The 17391-nt window shown below is 44.2% G+C and overlaps 1 protein-coding gene across 16 annotated transcripts in view; it reads left to right on the plus strand.

The window, feature by feature from the left end:
• Nucleotides 1-17391, plus strand: part of tjp1b (tight junction protein 1b) — a 59573-nt gene that overhangs the window by 33390 nt on the left and 8792 nt on the right. For 6 of the 16 annotated variants that reach the window (XM_047597149.1, XM_047597153.1, XM_047597154.1 and 3 more), the window contains 20 exons: nt 6955-7011; nt 7437-7561; nt 7679-7781; nt 7973-8288; nt 8651-8757; nt 9862-10030; nt 10121-10265; nt 11048-11059; nt 12211-12344; nt 13013-13118; nt 13366-13516; nt 14121-14229; nt 14308-14527; nt 14728-14912; nt 14996-15091; nt 15184-15266; nt 15360-15570; nt 15674-15774; nt 15891-16241; nt 16587-16817. In XM_047597149.1, coding sequence (XP_047453105.1) covers nt 6955-7011; nt 7437-7561; nt 7679-7781; nt 7973-8288; nt 8651-8757; nt 9862-10030; nt 10121-10265; nt 11048-11059; nt 12211-12344; nt 13013-13118; nt 13366-13516; nt 14121-14229; nt 14308-14527; nt 14728-14912; nt 14996-15091; nt 15184-15266; nt 15360-15570; nt 15674-15774; nt 15891-16241; nt 16587-16817 — 3012 coding nt within the window. Of the gene's footprint in view, nt 1-1366; nt 1771-6954; nt 7012-7436; nt 7562-7678; nt 7782-7972; nt 8289-8650; nt 8758-9861; nt 10031-10120; nt 10266-11047; nt 11060-12210; nt 12345-13012; nt 13119-13365; nt 13517-14120; nt 14230-14307; nt 14528-14727; nt 14913-14995; nt 15092-15183; nt 15267-15359; nt 15571-15673; nt 15775-15890; nt 16242-16586; nt 16818-17391 lie in introns of those variants that run through there. The other 10 variants (XM_047597152.1, XM_047597163.1, XM_047597159.1 and 7 more) reach the window with 5 other exon arrangements.

Genomic DNA, 17391 nt, shown 5'->3' on the forward strand with positions numbered 1-17391 from the left:
GCTTTGTAAAGGGACGACTACCCCAACATCCTTTAATAACAACTCTTCCTCTGATGAGTTTCCTGTTGCTGAGGAAATAGTGCAGCTCTTCATAAACAGCGAGACCCGTCTCCGTGTATGTGTTTTGCACATAGTGCAGTTGCCGAATGGTGAACTCACATTTGTGCGGCCGTGCAAAGGAAGCATGCACGTCCCGACGGCGTAAAATGACTCCTCCGCTGAAACAAACATGAACGCCGGCGACCACTTGTCTCACAGTGTCCTCTAAATGCTGCTTGATTGTGTGCGAAACACAAATGCTGGATCGTGCTTCTTTAAAGTCGCACGTAAATGTCTTCGCAGGGGGAGACCCCCTCGCGGGGCAGTTGGGGCACATACCACATGGGTGAAAATGCCTCGGTTTGACCCCAGCTGGACCTTTGCTGCATGTCATACCCCTGCATCTGTCTGTCCTCGTTTGAACCATTTATTAAAGGCAAAATGACAAAATACGTATTTGATTTTTAGAAGTGTTTCCACAGAACTATTCACAGTTGAGTCTTAGAGTTGATTTAAAAAATAAAAAAAAAAGGATATTCACTTAACTTGCTCAACAAACCTTTCAACTTGTTTCAAAGAGTCAGGCTTTTGTCAAATCACACGCTAGATAATTGATTTTTGAGTGTGAAGAAAATGCCGTAGAGCCCTGCAGAGGTCGCGTTTTTTGGACACAGGTCCAGCTGACTCGTTGGCATCCATTTCCAAACTGGTCTTGACAGGGATGAGTTATATGCATGGACAGCACATACTTCACTGTCCACGTCTGATTGATCGTCACTTTGTCATGCCAGCGAAGGCTAATGTCATTCTGGTAGATTTTTGATCCAACTGCAACATAAAAGGTTGCACAGACTATATCTGTGATTGTGATTAGATGAATTGTGCACTACTTTTTTCTGTTTTCTGGACAATAATGGTATACATATAGGAAGAATTTTCTTGTTGCTGCTTTTATAGGCTGGTGAATTTATTTCATTAGTAAGTAAATGAGTAAACATTTAGCTCTGTCATAGAATAAAGGTGAAATGCAGAAATTGAATGTAAATGGCTTCTAAGCTCTAATGGCTGTGTCTGTATTTTTACACTGCAGCTAAAGACAGCATCAAGTCTTACGTCCTCGTGTTTGATTAGTACCGACCATCAAACCCACGGCTGAGCCTCCGTGGCATGTTCGCAGCATGTTGAGAATAATTTATGCATGTAATGCAGCACACCTGAGCAGGAGGGTTGCGAGTCGGGAGGACTGTGCTCTGGTTCGACGCGGCAGCTCGAGGGTTAAGTCCGATACAGCAGTTTACACTGCGGATGGATGTTCGCTAGTACGGAGGAGTCCCATGCTGTTGCGGAACTGCAGATTCCGCACAGATCTCTGCCAAGCTGGAGGGGATTTGCTTCGATCCCACGAGCTTGTAAAAAAGAGTTGAAGGGAGGGATGCATTTTGTATAAAGACGTTGGGAGCGGACGCGGATCCGTGCGTGGCGGAGGAAGCGTTAGGATGTAGCCGCGGGGCGCGTTTCATAACCCCTCACCTGTGGTTGTAATTTCTGTTTCGGACCTAAGAAAAGAGAAGGGAAGGTGGGGGCCGGTCCCTCCCTGCGCTGATTGGTGCGGTCGTGCACTGAGGCTGCTGATGTGCGTCTTTAGGAATCTCCTGCTGAATCTACAGAGGAATAGCTGGAGGCTGGAGACGCCGTTGTCTATATTCTCTCTAGTCCTCAGGATGAACTGATGTAAGTACCTCTGATCTTCTGTGCGTCCGTTGTTATCTAAATACTTGTGCAACAACACAAACCGACAGGGGGAGTGAAGTGGAAGTGTGTTTAGACTTTAATAATGCATGACTTTTGAGGTTGGCGATTAACTTTTATGTTGGATTTAATGGGTTTCATCTCTTGACCTTCGTGTCCCTCTTGCATTGCTGCATCTCCCCTGCTTTTTTTTACACATCCGCAGTACAGTGTCTGTCTATGTTGTATGTGCAGAGTGTCACTCATCCCTCAGGGGACCCCTCGACTCGAGCTGAGGCACGGGCCCTCATTAGCATGTGACTATGTTCTCAGAGTCACGAGAGTTTTAGCAGTTGTCAGCACTCCCTAGCACATCGATTTCAATTTCTGAAGCGATCAATCATGTTATTCTACTTCTTTGTTCCTTCGCTGTCAGCGGCCACAGACAGTTGTGATCCCGTCGTAGTATTCTGTCCATGGCTGCAGAGCAGCTCGACCAGCGCTCTGACCAAAATCCTTGCTTTTACTTAGTAATTTGTTCGTCGCTGGCGTGGTGCTCTGTCAGTGTCGGTCCTAGTAGGATTTACTCCCTGTAAGACTCTTTTGAGCAAATGTTTGATTTCCTGCAGGAGACTTATCCATGTTTGGCTGTAAACAAGGCCGCTGATCATGTTAGAGTCCATCTGAAAATAAATATTTGCGGCAAATTGCGGTTTTCTGCAGCTTTTCGTATAAGACATGTGTTACGGTATTAATCGCATTTTTATTAAATTACACACGCACAAAAAATCCTGTTTCGTTTAGTTAGTCAAAGTATGACTTTAGCGCTTAATATGGGATTACTCTGTGTAGCGTTAGTATCCCATCATCTGGCGTCCACTATTTTAATGCTTTGACATTTGAATTTGAAAATCGACCACTCTTTGTTTCGTCAGGCCTCACAGGCAAACCCAACAAATGGGCACTAGAAGGAAAGTGCATCTGTTTTCTTTGCAGCATTGCATCGTTTGTTTCGGTCGATCCATAGCATTTAATATAACAAGAGGTTATAAAAGCTTCTACAGTGTTCACGGTGCAAGTTTCCCTTAAATCACTCTGTTGCAGCATCACAACGGCAGAATTAATGAGGGCTATTTTTAGCCACTCTGGTCCCACAGCGGTCAGAATTGAATAAGGTTCTGCCTCACCCTTAAACCATACTACAGCACAAAATCTATTCTCTGAGTCAGATAATTGAACACCCCACCATATTGCCTCAGTTCCCGCTTAAGATGAAATATGATTTGTGTTTCTGCTGAACAGAGGTTGGTTGGAAAGCCTACACTCCAAAGGGAAAACAAAACCATACACTGTCTTAGCGCTTTAGCCCTTTACGTGGGACTCACATTTCCTTTGACTGCACTTACAAGGACTTTTGCCTCCAAGTGTGGACACTGATGTTAATCTTTTACATTATTTACTTCAGATTTTATTTTATACAGCACATCAGTGAATGCACCACTGTTCCTTAAATCTCTGTGCAACTTCTCTGTGCAGTAAGTGAGTCGAAGGCTGTGATGAGTCGCGAGGCAGCGCTTGAAATATAACCTCAAACATCAGCTTCTTTCTCGGTTTTATTGGGCGAATTGATTTTGAAACGGAACAGAACTTTAAAGAACACCGGGCCAAAGTGGCCAAAGCAACTATTTGCCAGCATTTCACAAAATTTACCGTCGTCTGGCTTCAGTAGGCAGTATTTGTATGTTTGCTCCATTTAGCTTTCATTGAACATAAACCTCCTAGTCACAAATCTACTTTAGACACCATTTTTAAAGGTTTTTGTAGATTGGTCTTTGACAGAAATGGTTTATTTAGATTTTTGGACTATTGAGATATTATTTTGCTTATTTAATTACTAATCAATCAAATGAGAGGAAGTTAACTGGATATTTTAACCCAAAATCTGTCGTGTCTTATGCAAACGTGTTGCAGTGCCTCCGTTGTGAGTGTTTTTATATACACAATTAGAAAATGTTGTTTGGCTTTTAGACGCCCTGATGGGAATCTTTCATTATTTTAGTTTTGTAGAGCAAATGATTATAGGGTAATCAGGAAGATTATCTAATCAATAATGAAAGTAATCATTAGTGGCAGTCCTTGATTGATCTCCAAGTGGAAATGAAAAGCTAGACTCATGGATGAGCGTCATCTGACAGACCTTCTGTAATATTCTGCACAGGAATAAAACGGCAGCGGACTTGTGAACGATTATGTTGTTTACCGTTTGCGTATTGACTCAACATTCCCATTTCACCAAAGCTTTCCTGTCATTTCTCCTTTCTCAGCTGTGCTCTCCATCTGTGTTGAAGTCCATCTGTGTTGTAGTGCTGGCTCCTGAGTTGCCTAGTTGTAATCCCCCAAGCATGACCCAACCAACATGGTGTGTCTCCGCTGCGGAGCGGCTGCCAGCTCTGGCTCTGGCTCTGGTGCGAAGCCTCTCTTGGCACCAGTTGTTTGTGGCCATAAAGGGCGTACACGACGGTGCCACTAAAATTCATCAGTCACTGGGTGCTGATGCAACGCGACTACAGGCTGTGCACAGGAGCACTGGAGACTGAAACCACGGGGCAATTCTTTTTTATTTTACTCTCCTGTTGGGATTAGTGTCTCAGACTAAAACAAAACAAACAGATGAGAGAAGGGGGAAGAAAAAAAGCTTTTCTTTCAAAGTTAATTCGGCCGCGTCTTTTTTTTTTTTTTTTTTTTTTCAACCTCCCACAGTCGAGAGGAACCTTCAGACACGTCCTGAAAATGTCAGGCCACTTGAACAACACCGCACTGTTCCCCCTCTGTTACCAGAGCAACAAGCTCTGCAGGAGGAGAAAGCAAAATTACATCCCTTCAAAGTGAAAGGTGTGTGTGTGAGAGAGAGAGTACGGCACACTGCAGGACCCTGCTGAATCTGATTTCATGTTGTTCCTCCAGGATTCCTCTCCGATTTTGTAGAGTGTCTCCTATTTTTCTTCATTTGGGATTTTAATTTTCATTAATGTTACAGTAATCTCTTTGTATTTTTACAGTAATCATCGAATCCTCCTGTTTTCCAGACGATAAAAATGACAATTCTAACCAAATATTTTATATGTTTTGTGTGATTGTTTGTGTTTCCCTGCATAATTATCACCACTTAAGAAATTCTGAATATCAACTGGATCATAAATTTGGAAAAATTCAAACAGATCAACAAGACAAAGGTATGAATCTTCCTCCTAAAAAGCAAACTTTCCAGTGAGAGTCCAAGCTTCTGTTTCCACCAAACCTGTTAATATTCAGATGCCCCCCCCCCCCCTCCACCCCTCTCTCTCTCTTTCAAGTGCAGTGTATTCAATGTAAAAGGCCAGGGGGGAGTTCCCTTGTTCAAACTTTTGTTCCCCCTCCTTGTGTGAGTCCCACTATAAGCTGCTTGAGGCGTTTGTGACTGTTGCTGCCAAGCCGAGAACGTCTGGGGCCACTTGTGGCGATTTATTCAGCTGCCTGTATTCCCTGACGCCAGCTTAATGTTTGGCACTTGGCCGACAGGTCGCAACGCACACAAGGCCGAAGTGTTGAGGGGAGGAAGGAAGGCCGGGTAATAAAACAATAAACGGAGTCAGACGGCTAAGTTACTACCTCTGACTGTGATTTCTTTTGCACAAATACAAAAGTGAATGTTGTTCACCTCAAACCTGCAGTATGTTCGTCAGGATAGTTTTCACCCTTGGGTCATGCAACTCTTTGCAGTTGTTATCACTCTTCGGTGCTTAATAGCCGTACTATTAGCAGGTTGTCGGGCTGATGTGGTCCATGTTCGTCCTCGGTGTGAATCTGGGCTGACACTCGCTTGATGTTTTGAGTTGGAAGCTGCCAACATGGCGGCTGCGTTGTCAGCAGATGGTCCGAGGACCAGAACTGACTCCATCTATTGTGACATTCGTCTCCCTTTGCTCATTTTTCATCACGTTTTAATGCCCAGCGTCATGAGATCTCTGTTTTCTGCATGGATGGGGGTCGTGCTGTAAGTGTTTCAAGTGTCAAAGAAATTACCAGCAAAACGGGGGGGAATGTATGATAGTGTCACCTATTAACGTCACAGACCTCAGATCAGTTTACATGACAAATGGGGTTGTTTCATTAAGTGCTGTGATGTAGGCTGTGATTTGCGCCAGTGGGACGGACCTGATAGTATTTTATACGCAGCCATTGAATGTCTAATGTGTCGTGAGATTGTGGTGGAGGTGAAATGACACAGAGACGGAGATAAGATAAGGGCTGACGGAGGACAGCGTTAACCCAGCAGTGGCAGGAGACGACCTTCATCTTACGTTCTCTGACTATTAACGTGACGGAGGTTGGGCTTTAATTTCAAAGACTCGCAGTCAGGGTGGCTTCATTGTGTATTGTAGGGTTTTCATTGTAACTATTTTATGCAGTGCACTGTAAACATGAGCAATGAGACCTGTGATCCTTCTGTAGGGACTATCATCTGGTCTGACACCAGTGTGTTGAATGTGTGTGTGTAAACCTGCAACAGTGTAAAAACAAACTCGGAGATAAAGAAGGACGTGTACATATCAGTATTTTTATTGTCCATCCAAATCTTTTCACCATCCTATTTAATTGTGAACTTTCCATGTTTTATTTCTATCTATCTGCAGGTGTGACACAAGTAATAATACAAAGCCAAATTTCCTCAGGTGGATATTGTTTATAAAACAGAAGTGAATCTTTATGACTTCACTTTCTCTCAAGTAATGAGTTTTTACCGTGTGTCATAGCCTTAAATGGACACACGTGTCTGGAAGCAGCTTTTTTCATGCGGTTCGATTGCACCAATAACACCGACTCTCTTCATCTGTAAAAGGATCATGTCTGACCTTTCTGCAGACTTAGATAAAGGTTAAATACACGGCTGGTGGAGATGTGTTTGCATCTATTTTAGGTGACTTGAATACCAAACTTTACTCTTTACAAGCTGGAAGAATTGTTCTTGAGAAGTTTGTGGTCAATTTTTACTCAGACAATACAGTTTATAATACATGTAACATGAATGAAAATGAGAGTGTTTGCTCAAAACATTAGGATCCGACCAACAGAATGCTCCTTTCATTATTATTTTATGTCTGTGCATCTGAGCTTTTCAGTTTAACATGATGTGTTTCTGTATTTCAGAGTGCAGCAATGGAGGAGACAGTCATTTGGGAACAGCACACAGTAACACTACACAGGGTAGGTGTCTGTGACCCTCCAACTTCAGCCTGTATCCGTTCTATGTTGGAGTTGGTTCTTATTCTTGGGTCTCTTGCTGGTTTGCTCCATAGCAGCAGGTGGAACAGACAAAAGAGCAGCGTTGTCACAGAGCTGCTCCTCTGCGTGATTTTCTCCCATGTATTTGACTGTGGACCCTAAATAACAAATGCTGATCCTGCATTTGTTATTGGGCACAAACTACACAGCCTCTAAGCTACTTGTGAATGTGCTTACAGTCAGTGAAAATATTCTTATTTAATTTTGTTGTGAGCAGACACAGAAATGAATGACTACTATGTGTTAGATTTGGTTTAGTCCTATTTGTATAAACGGTTCTTGTTAAGTATCAGTATTTTGGTCAAGCAGGTAAATGAATATCCTAACCGGTGTTCCTCTGTGTTCAGGCACCAGGGTTTGGCTTCGGGATAGCCATATCAGGAGGTCGGGATAACCCTCATTTTCAGAGCGGCGAGACCTCCATTGTCATCTCAGATGTGCTGAAAGGAGGCCCAGCAGAAGGCCTGCTGCAGTAAGATTTAGTTGCATTATCGGCAGCCTGGTCATATTGCTGGTTTTAAGTATTAAATTACTCTGCCTGCTCCAGAAAGACTCCATTGTGTCTGCTCTTGATGTCTCCTCTCTCCAGGGAAAATGACAGAGTCGTTATGGTCAACGCTGTCTCCATGGACAATGTGGAGCACGCGTATGCCGTCCAGCAGCTTCGCAAAAGTGGGAAAATTGCCAAAATCGTAAGTGTAAACATCCTGTTATGCATTTCCCTTGAAAGCTTACTTTGTGGTCAGTTGGTTTAAGTTAAGAGTGCATTAACATTCACGGTATCGTGGACAATACCTTCTGAAATCTCAATTTACTAGTAGGAGAAAATTAATAATTCATCTTAAGTTGCTGCTTGATCTCACATTTCATTTCCTTTGCGCAGACAATCAGACGAAAGAGGAAGGTGCACGTCCCCATGGGCCGCCTGGGGGAGAGGGAAACCATGTCGGAGCACGACGAGGAGGAGGACAGCTACGACGAGGAGATATACGAGACGCGGAGCGGACGCAGCGGCGCTTACAGCGGTGTGGGCGGGGCCATGGGCCGACGCAGTGGGCGGAGCAGCGGGCGAAGGGACAGGGAGCGTGAGCGCAGCGGCTCACGGGAGAGGAGTCTCTCCCCGCGCTCGGACCGCCGCTCGCACAACCTGCCCCCGCGCCCCGCCAAGGTCACGCTCGTCAAATCCCGCAAAAATGAAGGTGAGGCTCACAAAGTCGGGGTTGTCAAGTCAAGCGAAAGGAAGTTCTGACCGTTTCACGGTGACTGAACAAGGAAGTCTCCTGACATTTTATTCACTTGACCATCACCAGACGACTTCATTCTCCGGAGAATTAAACCTCCAGCTCAGCATTGGTTAACTGCCAGCGTAAAGTAAACTTGCCAGCCGCAGCAAAATCCAAGTTAACTCAAGTAAATCAAAGTAAAAGAGCAATTAATCTTCTTTAATCAGTGGTGGTAATCCCAGCGGGAGCAGCAGCTGTCAGCAGAGTGCGGTCGGTTCGGTGCCGTCACGTGAACTCTGTGCTAACATTGTCTTTGTTGCTGTCGTTCACTTTGTAAGCAGAATATGGCCTGCGCCTGGCCAGCCACATCTTTGTCAAGGACATTTCCCCCGAGAGCCTGGCAGCCAGGGATGGCAACATCCAGGAAGGAGATGTTGTACTGAAGGTGAGAGGAGAGGGAGAAAATTATCGTAAAAGATTAACAATGATTGTTAACTGCTCAAAATGTCAGATACCTTTATTTTACATACTTTATTTACTCAGCTGTATTTTACGCTGTTTAAAAATGTCTTGCGAGGATTTAAAGTATCTCCGGCACCGTGCCAGATCTCCAGCGTGTGGCGTTTGATTGCGATTAAAAAAAAAAAACAGATCATTTGGGGAAAAAAAATGCTGATGTGGGATATTGTCAGGTTGGAGCAGTCATTGAGTTCACCTATCAATGGAATGAGAGTAACGCAGCTTTCCCTCCTCAAATTAACATCTTGGATCTGGGAAAGCATTGTTGAGATCCAGCTGCAGTTGATTCTGCATTCAGGACGACTTGGGGAAAAAACAAAATAGCTCTGAGTTGTCAAATTCAGAAATTACTGCTTCCAAAATAAACAAATAGCTGCTGCACATATTTTAATGTTCAGCAGTGACAGTGACAATATACCAAATTTATTTTTTCTCCTCCGAGTTAACCTGTAACATGAACACTTTGATATTGGAAGTCTAAAACTTCCGTGTTTTCGCAAAGGCGTCATCTAAGTCACAAGTCACTGTTGTCGGAAAGATGGAGATTAAATTTACGAAGCTAAGAGAATGTGCCCAAACTGCAAACAAAGGACTTAATAATAATAATAATAATAAAAACAACTAATATTAAATGTAAATTTTGCTATTTAGAGTTAGAATATGGTCTACACTTATTTTTGTATAAATTGAAACTGAATTGGTTAAGTTGCTAATCCTCCCCCGTCAAAAAAGAAAAAAGTTCAGGCTGAGGATTTTGAAAATGCAGTTAGTTGTAGGTTAGATTTTCTCACATTACACACAAATAACAGGGTCATTTTCTTTACTCTGTCATTCTTCGTATCCTCTTGATACTTGGTGATACCTTGCTAAGGCTCACTGTCATAGCTTTCTAAAGGGTTTTCAAACAGTCTCAAGCCCTTAAGATGATGCATCATTAGTCTGAACACATTTTCTTTCATTAAAATGTGAAACTAACTATTGCTTACTATTGGTATTTCTTGGCTAATGTCTTGTTTTCTGATTCTCCCAGATTAATGGCACAGTCACAGAGAACCTCTCCTTGATAGACGCCAAGAAGCTGATAGAAAGGTCAAAGGGCAAGCTAAAAATGGTTGTTCAGAGAGATGATAGGGCAACCCTGCTGAACATCCCTGACCTCGATGACAGCATTCCTTCAGCCAACGCCTCTGACAGAGATGGTGAGGGCGCTGTTGAGTGTTGGATTCAGCTGAAACGGGCGCAGATTAAAAGCCAGACCCGTCATTAAACGGCGACTCTCGTTTGATCAGACATTTCAGATATCCATTCTCTGGCATCCGACCATTCCAATCGATCGCATGACAGACATCGTAGCAGCCGCTCCCGCTCTCCGGACAGACGATCTGAACCCTCAGATCACTCCAGACACTCGCCCCCGCAGATCAGCAACGGCAGGTAATAATTGTCAGTGCACCAACGGCTTTAACTCTCATGAAATTAATATAGATACGTAAGATACGGCCACTTCATTCCTCTACTTTCTACTTTGACATATAACCTGTGACTTAATTTTTACATATTAAGCTGGAGCTAAAGCCATCAATTGATTAGTCCATATATCCATATATAGACAGACATGCATATTAATTAATAATCTGGTGTTATGCACTCTAAGCATATTTTCTGATGTTTTTATTCTAAATGATTCATTGATTAACTGAGAAAATAACTCGCAGCTCATCCAAAAATTAAAATAATTGTTAGTTTCAGCCACGTGTTAATATTAAACTGCCTGTTACATAACCTTAAGTTATGTTGTCATAATGTCTTCCATTTGTTAATACATGCTTTGTTTCTCTTTCCTCCTCTTTGTGAAGGACTTTCGATTTTGTGTTTGTCTTAATAGAAGCCATTACTCCATTCAGGACTTCTTTGGCTGTAACCTTGTTTGAGTGTAGCTCATTAATTCTTCATTTAAACTCCATAGAGCACCTCACTGGTTCTCCTTTCTTACTGCTTATTGACCTGAGAAAATATAAAAGTCGACTGTTAAGCTGCAAAATGAGACGAGCGTGGTCAAAAAAAAAAAAAAAAAAAAAAAAAAGGGTTGAGAGCCAGGTCTGCTCTGCTTGGTGTAAAAGTTCACTGCTTTCAAGTCTTAAACATGGTGCCATATGCCAACACTGTCACTTAATGGGACTTGTCTGCCTCTTTTATTCCCTTTTATATGTCAACAGCTGGAGAATACCGTAAGTTTGGCACCGTTCCTCCGTGTAAATACCTACTGATAGTGTTGGTAGTAAATCCTAAATAGATGTAATGTAGCTGAGTAGAGGTGTCGTGTCTTTGACTCATAGAGAACGGATGAATTGGTGTGAAGCTCTGTGTTTTGTATTACAGCAAAGTATTACCTGATAAATGTTGCTGATGTTATAAGACATCAATTATTCAGCGAGGCCTCTTCTTGAGATCCTGTCGATGTGTCACTAGATACTTTGTCTCTTTGAATGTTTTGGTGGGAAAAACCGCACGTTTGGCACAAGGACAGTGTGACGTCATGAGCTACCAGTGTCGTGGTTTAACATTTTATCTAAACTTTTGATGATTTGTGGCTGTTTTTGTTTTAGAACCACATGTATTGTAATAATGTCCTATTTTTAACACGTGTAGGCTGCTGGAGCTCTTATAATTAATTTAATTTCAGTTTACGGAAGAAACGTTGTTGGGACAGGATGTTTACTTGATCCTGATCTATGACTCGTGGCGTTTTCTCTCAGTCCAGGAAGTTGGCAGTTAACAGTGCAGCTACCTCCAGGATGGACTGAAAAGAAGTTTGTTCCTCTGCTCTCAGTTCAAACGGGATCCTTTGTGGTCATTTAGCCTGTGAATAAAGCAGTACTTTGACAATTGTGTTGCGCCAGGGAGTCACCATGTGACCAGGAGAGCCATTGAGACAAACCACTGGGCAGCCTGCTTACATTACCCTCTTGTTTTCATGAGAAACATTTTAGAAAATTTAACCCAGGGAAACTCGTAGTTGCTCGGGGTCACTCGGTGTCTCTTCACTTGGCCTTAATGTTTTAAAACTGGCACGAGAGTCAAACCAAGCTGGTCTAAAGCCAGAGCCACCCAGTGAAATTCACCTGGAGGACAGAATCCACCCTGACACCTTAGATAAGCTTCTCTAAAAATAGAGCACAATGGAGTGGGAAGACAACATGGTGACCTTCAAGACTAAGATGCAGCCTGGAGCTCTTCTTTTCACCTGTTCTTAGCTGATTCGTGTCTGCTCAGGAGAAAAAATTTCATATGTTGCCTTTGAGCTCTACATCTGCACTATTCATGACCTCGTGTCTTCATTGTCTAAAGATAACTTGTATAAAAATGTCTATTTTTGCAGCCACAGAAGTCGTGACGACGAAAGGATCTCGAAGGCGACTTCAACACCAGCGAAGCTAGCGGAGGAGGTTCCTCTGCCCAAACCGAAGGAACCGGCCCTCGCAAGAGAGGACAAGCAGCTCCCACCCCTCCCAGGTCAGAGACGCAGCAATCGGCCAATAAATCCCATGTTTCTGTGCATATATAAGAGTTATTGTTTCAAAATTTAATTTGGCTTAAATCCATATTTGCGAGACCAAATGAAATCCTCTGAGTAAATTTCCCTCCATGTCATTTGCTGAAGAAATGAAATGGCTTCACCATAATAAAAATGAATTCTTGTTTGAACCAGCTATTTTTGCCCTTTTTTAAAAGCGCAACCACCACAAAAAAAAAAAAGAAAAACCCTTAGATCCAGACGCCTGCTGTGTCTGGCTGAGTTTGCCCCGAGCCAAGTGAAAATAAACCATATGAGTTGATCGAGTCTGACGTTCCTCCCCAGCCTGCAGCGCTCTGCTGTCTTTCTGTTTGACCTCCCAGCTCAGGACACTATGTGCCTTCAGTGTGTTTGTGTGTGTGTGTGTGTGTGTGTGTGCATGTCTGTGTGTATGTGTGTGCACACAAGCATCTGTGTGGTTCCACATGTGTGAGTTCTTTTTTTTTTTTTTGTCATGACCGTGTTCTCAGTTGTACATATGTATCTACATTATTGTTAAGTTGTGACAGCATTTTAGGGCACATTCCTATGTTTTTAAACAAGAGTCTGCTTTACATGTTCGTCATCCGTCGCCGTTAATAACGCAATCTTGTGTGTGTTTATTCAGAGCCCAAGCCGGTGTATGCTCAGCCTGGGCAGCCAGATGTAGACCTGCCAGTCAGTCCATCTGATGCTCCTGTGCCAAGCGCTGCCCACGACGACAGCATCCTACGGTATTCAGCCATCATAGTGTTAAAATATACAGGTCTCATAAAATGACTTAAAACACTGTCTCTAAAGCAGCCTTGAAGCCTAGAAATCCGTATCGTTTGAGTGGTGGTTTGAATAAGATAATTATGTTAGTCTACGGCAAATACATTAAAATGCAGGTGTTCAAACGAGAACTCTAGAGGGTTTTAAGGAAACACCGAATGGTGTCACGTCAAAGCAAATCAGCTTAACAATTGTCTTCGTCCTCAGGCCCAGTATGAAGTTGGTGAAGTTCAAGAAGGGGGAGAGTGTGGGTCTGCGGCTGGCTGGGGGGAACGATGTGGGCATCTTTGTCGCTGGAGTGCTGGAGGATAGCCCAGCTGCTAAGGAGGGACTGGAGGAGGGCGACCAAATTCTCAGGGTGAGCTCATTTATTTTTTAACACAAGTCAAGATGAGAATGTTTTCAAAGTATTAAATGGCAAAAACGTAGAGCTTATTGGAAGAATCGTTTAGTTCTGACAGAAATGAGGAAAAGGAGAATTTCTTTTTACAGTGGGCACCTAGATAGTGTCTGTTAACGGCCATGTTTTATGGAGAATGCGTCCTAAAGCGTTCCCTTTTTTTATTCATGGTTTTCCACACTGACTGCTCCAAAATTCCTTTATCTTCCAGCCGGTCTCTTAGCAATGAACCAGAGGGAGCGCACACTAAAACGCGGTTTCCTCTCGCTGTGTTTGTCCCGTTTCCCTCGCAGTCGTATATCTCGCCGTTTGTACCTCCTCCTCTTTTCTGCAAGTGTCTTGAGGAATGACTTAAGTTTTTGCGGTGCAATAAAACCTTCAGTTACCAAGGCAATTTAGAGAACAGGAAGAGCTATGTAAACCTCTATCTAAATGGAGTCCACCGCTTTCTGTCATGCTCCGTGTGAACAATGAAGGCTAATCCTTCACTTGGAAGATAACAGTGAATTTATTGTGTGAACGGCATTAAATAAACAAAAAAAATGCTTTTCACAAATTCCAGGTAAACAATGTTGATTTTGCAAACATAATCCGAGAGGAGGCGGTGCTGTTCCTCCTGGACCTACCTAAAGGGGAAGAGGTCACTATTCTGGCCCAGAAGAAAAAAGACGGTGAGTGATGCACATGAGACAAAAGATTAATTTCTATTGATTGATCTCGTGTCTCTAACTTATTGCTCTCCTCTTCAGTGTATCGAAGGATCGTTGAGTCGGACGTTGGAGATTCCTTCTACATTAGGACACACTTTGAGTATGAGAAGGAGTCTCCGTATGGGCTGAGCTTTAACAAAGGCGAGGTGTTTCGTGTGGTGGACACCCTCTACAATGGCAAGTTGGGCTCCTGGTTGGCTATCCGCATTGGCAAGAACCATCAGGAGGTGGAGAGGGGCATCATCCCAAACAAAAACAGGTGACAGCATCCAGGCAAACATGTGTCTGCTTTTCCCTGAATTGCAGTCGGTGTTTGTATTCAATTTGTTATTCTTATCATTGCCATGTAACGTCCTTAGTTACTGGCAATGTTGAGGTTAGTCGTGCCAAGTTTTTGACACATCCATTAGCTTGTGTGACATTAAAAACCGTCCCTGTCTTCCTGCCATTTGTCAACAGAGCGGAGCAGCTCTCCAGCGTGCAATACACCCTCCCCAAAACGGCAGGGGGCGACAGGGCCGACTTCTGGAGGTTCCGTGGTCTTCGCAGTTCGAAGAGGAACCTGAGGAAGAGTAGGGAGGACCTCTCCTCCCAGCCCGTCCAAACAAAGTTCCCAGCTTATGAAAGAGTTGTACTGAGAGAGGGTGAGGCGTCCATCTCTGAAAGGCTACATGCTACTTGCTAATAATTAAAGGAGTCTTTAATGTCTTGTTGTCTTGTTTTGCAGCTGGTTTCCTTAGACCCGTTGTGATATTTGGACCCATTGCGGATGTTGCTCGAGAAAAACTCTCCAGAGAAGAGACGGATCTTTTTGAGCTTGCAAGTATGTCTGTAAACATGACTGCACATGCACATTGCTGCTGATTAACTGATTAGTAGTAAAAAGTAGGTAAAATCTTCTGTCCTGTCTTATAGAGAGTGAACCGAGAGATGCAGGAACTGACCAGCGTAGTTCAGGAATCATTCGTCTTCACACCATCAAGCAGATCATTGACAGAGTGAGCATGGGTTACCTGGGTTACCAGTATATGTTAAGTGGGGGATCAGATATGTTCTTAGTCATTCATGATTTCTGTCTTCATCTAATGAAGGACAAACACGCCGTGCTGGACATCACCCCAAATGCCGTGGACAGACTGAACTATGCTCAGTGGTACCCGATCGTAGTCTTCCTAAACCCCGATAATAAACAGGGTGTGAAGAACATGAGGACCAGACTGTGTCCAGAGTCCAGGAAGAGCGCCAGAAAGCTCTATGAGCGAGCCATTAAACTGAGGAAGAATAATCACCACCTCTTCACCAGTAAGTGGCGGAGCGTGGTAAAACGCAGTAAATTAAATATGTAAATGGTCTCTTTTATATGTTTTATTCTTTATGAATCGATTGCTGTTCAACTCTCTCATAGCGACCATCAACTTGAACAATATGAATGATGGTTGGTACGGAGCTCTCAAAGAAACCATCCAGCAACAGCAGAACCAGTTGGTGTGGGTGTCAGAGGGCAAGGTGAGACACTTGGCCGCTCACCCGTTCTATTCCACAGCAATGAGCAGCTTTCCGCTTTGAGTCCTCTTGTTGTGCCAGAGCGAGGCATTAGCTGACAATTCCTCTGCTTTGCTCAGGCGGATGGCACCACTGAGGACGACTTGGATATCCACGACGACCGTCTGTCCTACCTGTCGGCGCCAGGGAGCGAATACTCCATGTACAGCACAGACAGCCGCCACACCTCCGACTACGAGGACACCGATACGGAGGGCGGAGCCTACACGGACCAGGAGTTAGATGAGACTTTGAATGACGAGGTGGGCCTGCCCACGGAGCCCGCCATCACCCGCTCTTCGGAGCCCGTGCGAGAAGATCCCCCCGTCATTCAGGACACCCCCGGGTACCCTGGCTACCAGCACCCTGTGCAGCCCGACCCAGCCAGCCGCATAGACCCCGCTGGATTCAAGATGGCCGCTCCGCAGCAGGTAAAGTTCACGTCTGCTGTCACAAGGCATGCTACCTCGGCTCTTCCTGTCAGAGATGGATGTATGGCTAAAAGTATTTGACTGCAGACCAGAGGAAGAGCTCCTTTGTATTCGGTGTTGTGTTCTGACCTTTGTTAAGATTAAATGTCCTTTGTTTAGTCGTAAACACATTTTTAGAAGCTACTGGTATCGTTATCGATTCTAACCACAATTTTTGCAAGTACATTTTCTGGCTGGTGTAAAAGTGATTCAGAGTAAGGAAGAAGATCATGGTGTTGGGGTAAGCTGTACTTTGTGTGCCCTTGGCAGGCTGTGTTATAAATGTCTCTTAACGATACTTCACAGCAAGGTGAGGCTGCTCTGCCCATGCCCTCGTTGTCTCCGACGGTGGTAGCATCCCCTACTGTTGAGCAGCCTGTACAGCTAGAGGGTGTGCACCTAGAGGAGCCGCCTGCTGCAGCCGCAGCTCCTCAGGCTGACTCACTTAACAGCCCCAGCCCTGCCCCTGAGCTTATTCAGCCCCCACCACCACCACATGAACCCCACCCGTCTGGACCACCTGGTCCAGAACCAAAGGTACCCGCTGTTTCACCAGCCACTCGGAACCGGGCCTGGGCCCCAGCCTGCTGTTTTAACTTGCCTGTCTTCTCACACATGCTTTCCACTCGCTCTCTGCATGACATGCCCACACTGTGTGACTCACTGAGCCCACTGTGTGCCTCTGGCTCCCAGAGATAAATGTGCGACAGACTAGTCCACATGCACCACAGTGGGCTGGGAGACCAGAAGGACTGGTACATCTGAGTCTTTGACCAGGGTGAAGACATCCACAACCAGCCCTAACTGTTGCCTCTTACTTCCTTTGCATGGCTCCTAATGTTTTTTGGGTTCCTTTCAGCTTTAACTCTCTTCTGTAGATGAACGATAGTAGCACAGTGGCATCGTAGTGGGTAGATGTGTCGTCTGTCGTAGTGCCAGTTTGACATTGCATTAGATGCAAACTGAATGTTTCGTTGCATGATGAACGCTAACCTGCAGACAGTACCTTTGGTAGTAATTTCCATCAAGCAATTCTCCCTATGGAAAAACAAACTTGCATCAGCACAACACATTATGTCTCCTGTCGAGTGGTTTTGTTCTGACTAGATGC

This window comes from Mugil cephalus, chromosome 10 (genome assembly GCF_022458985.1).
Source record: "Mugil cephalus isolate CIBA_MC_2020 chromosome 10, CIBA_Mcephalus_1.1, whole genome shotgun sequence".
NCBI lineage: Eukaryota > Metazoa > Chordata > Actinopteri > Mugiliformes > Mugilidae > Mugil > Mugil cephalus.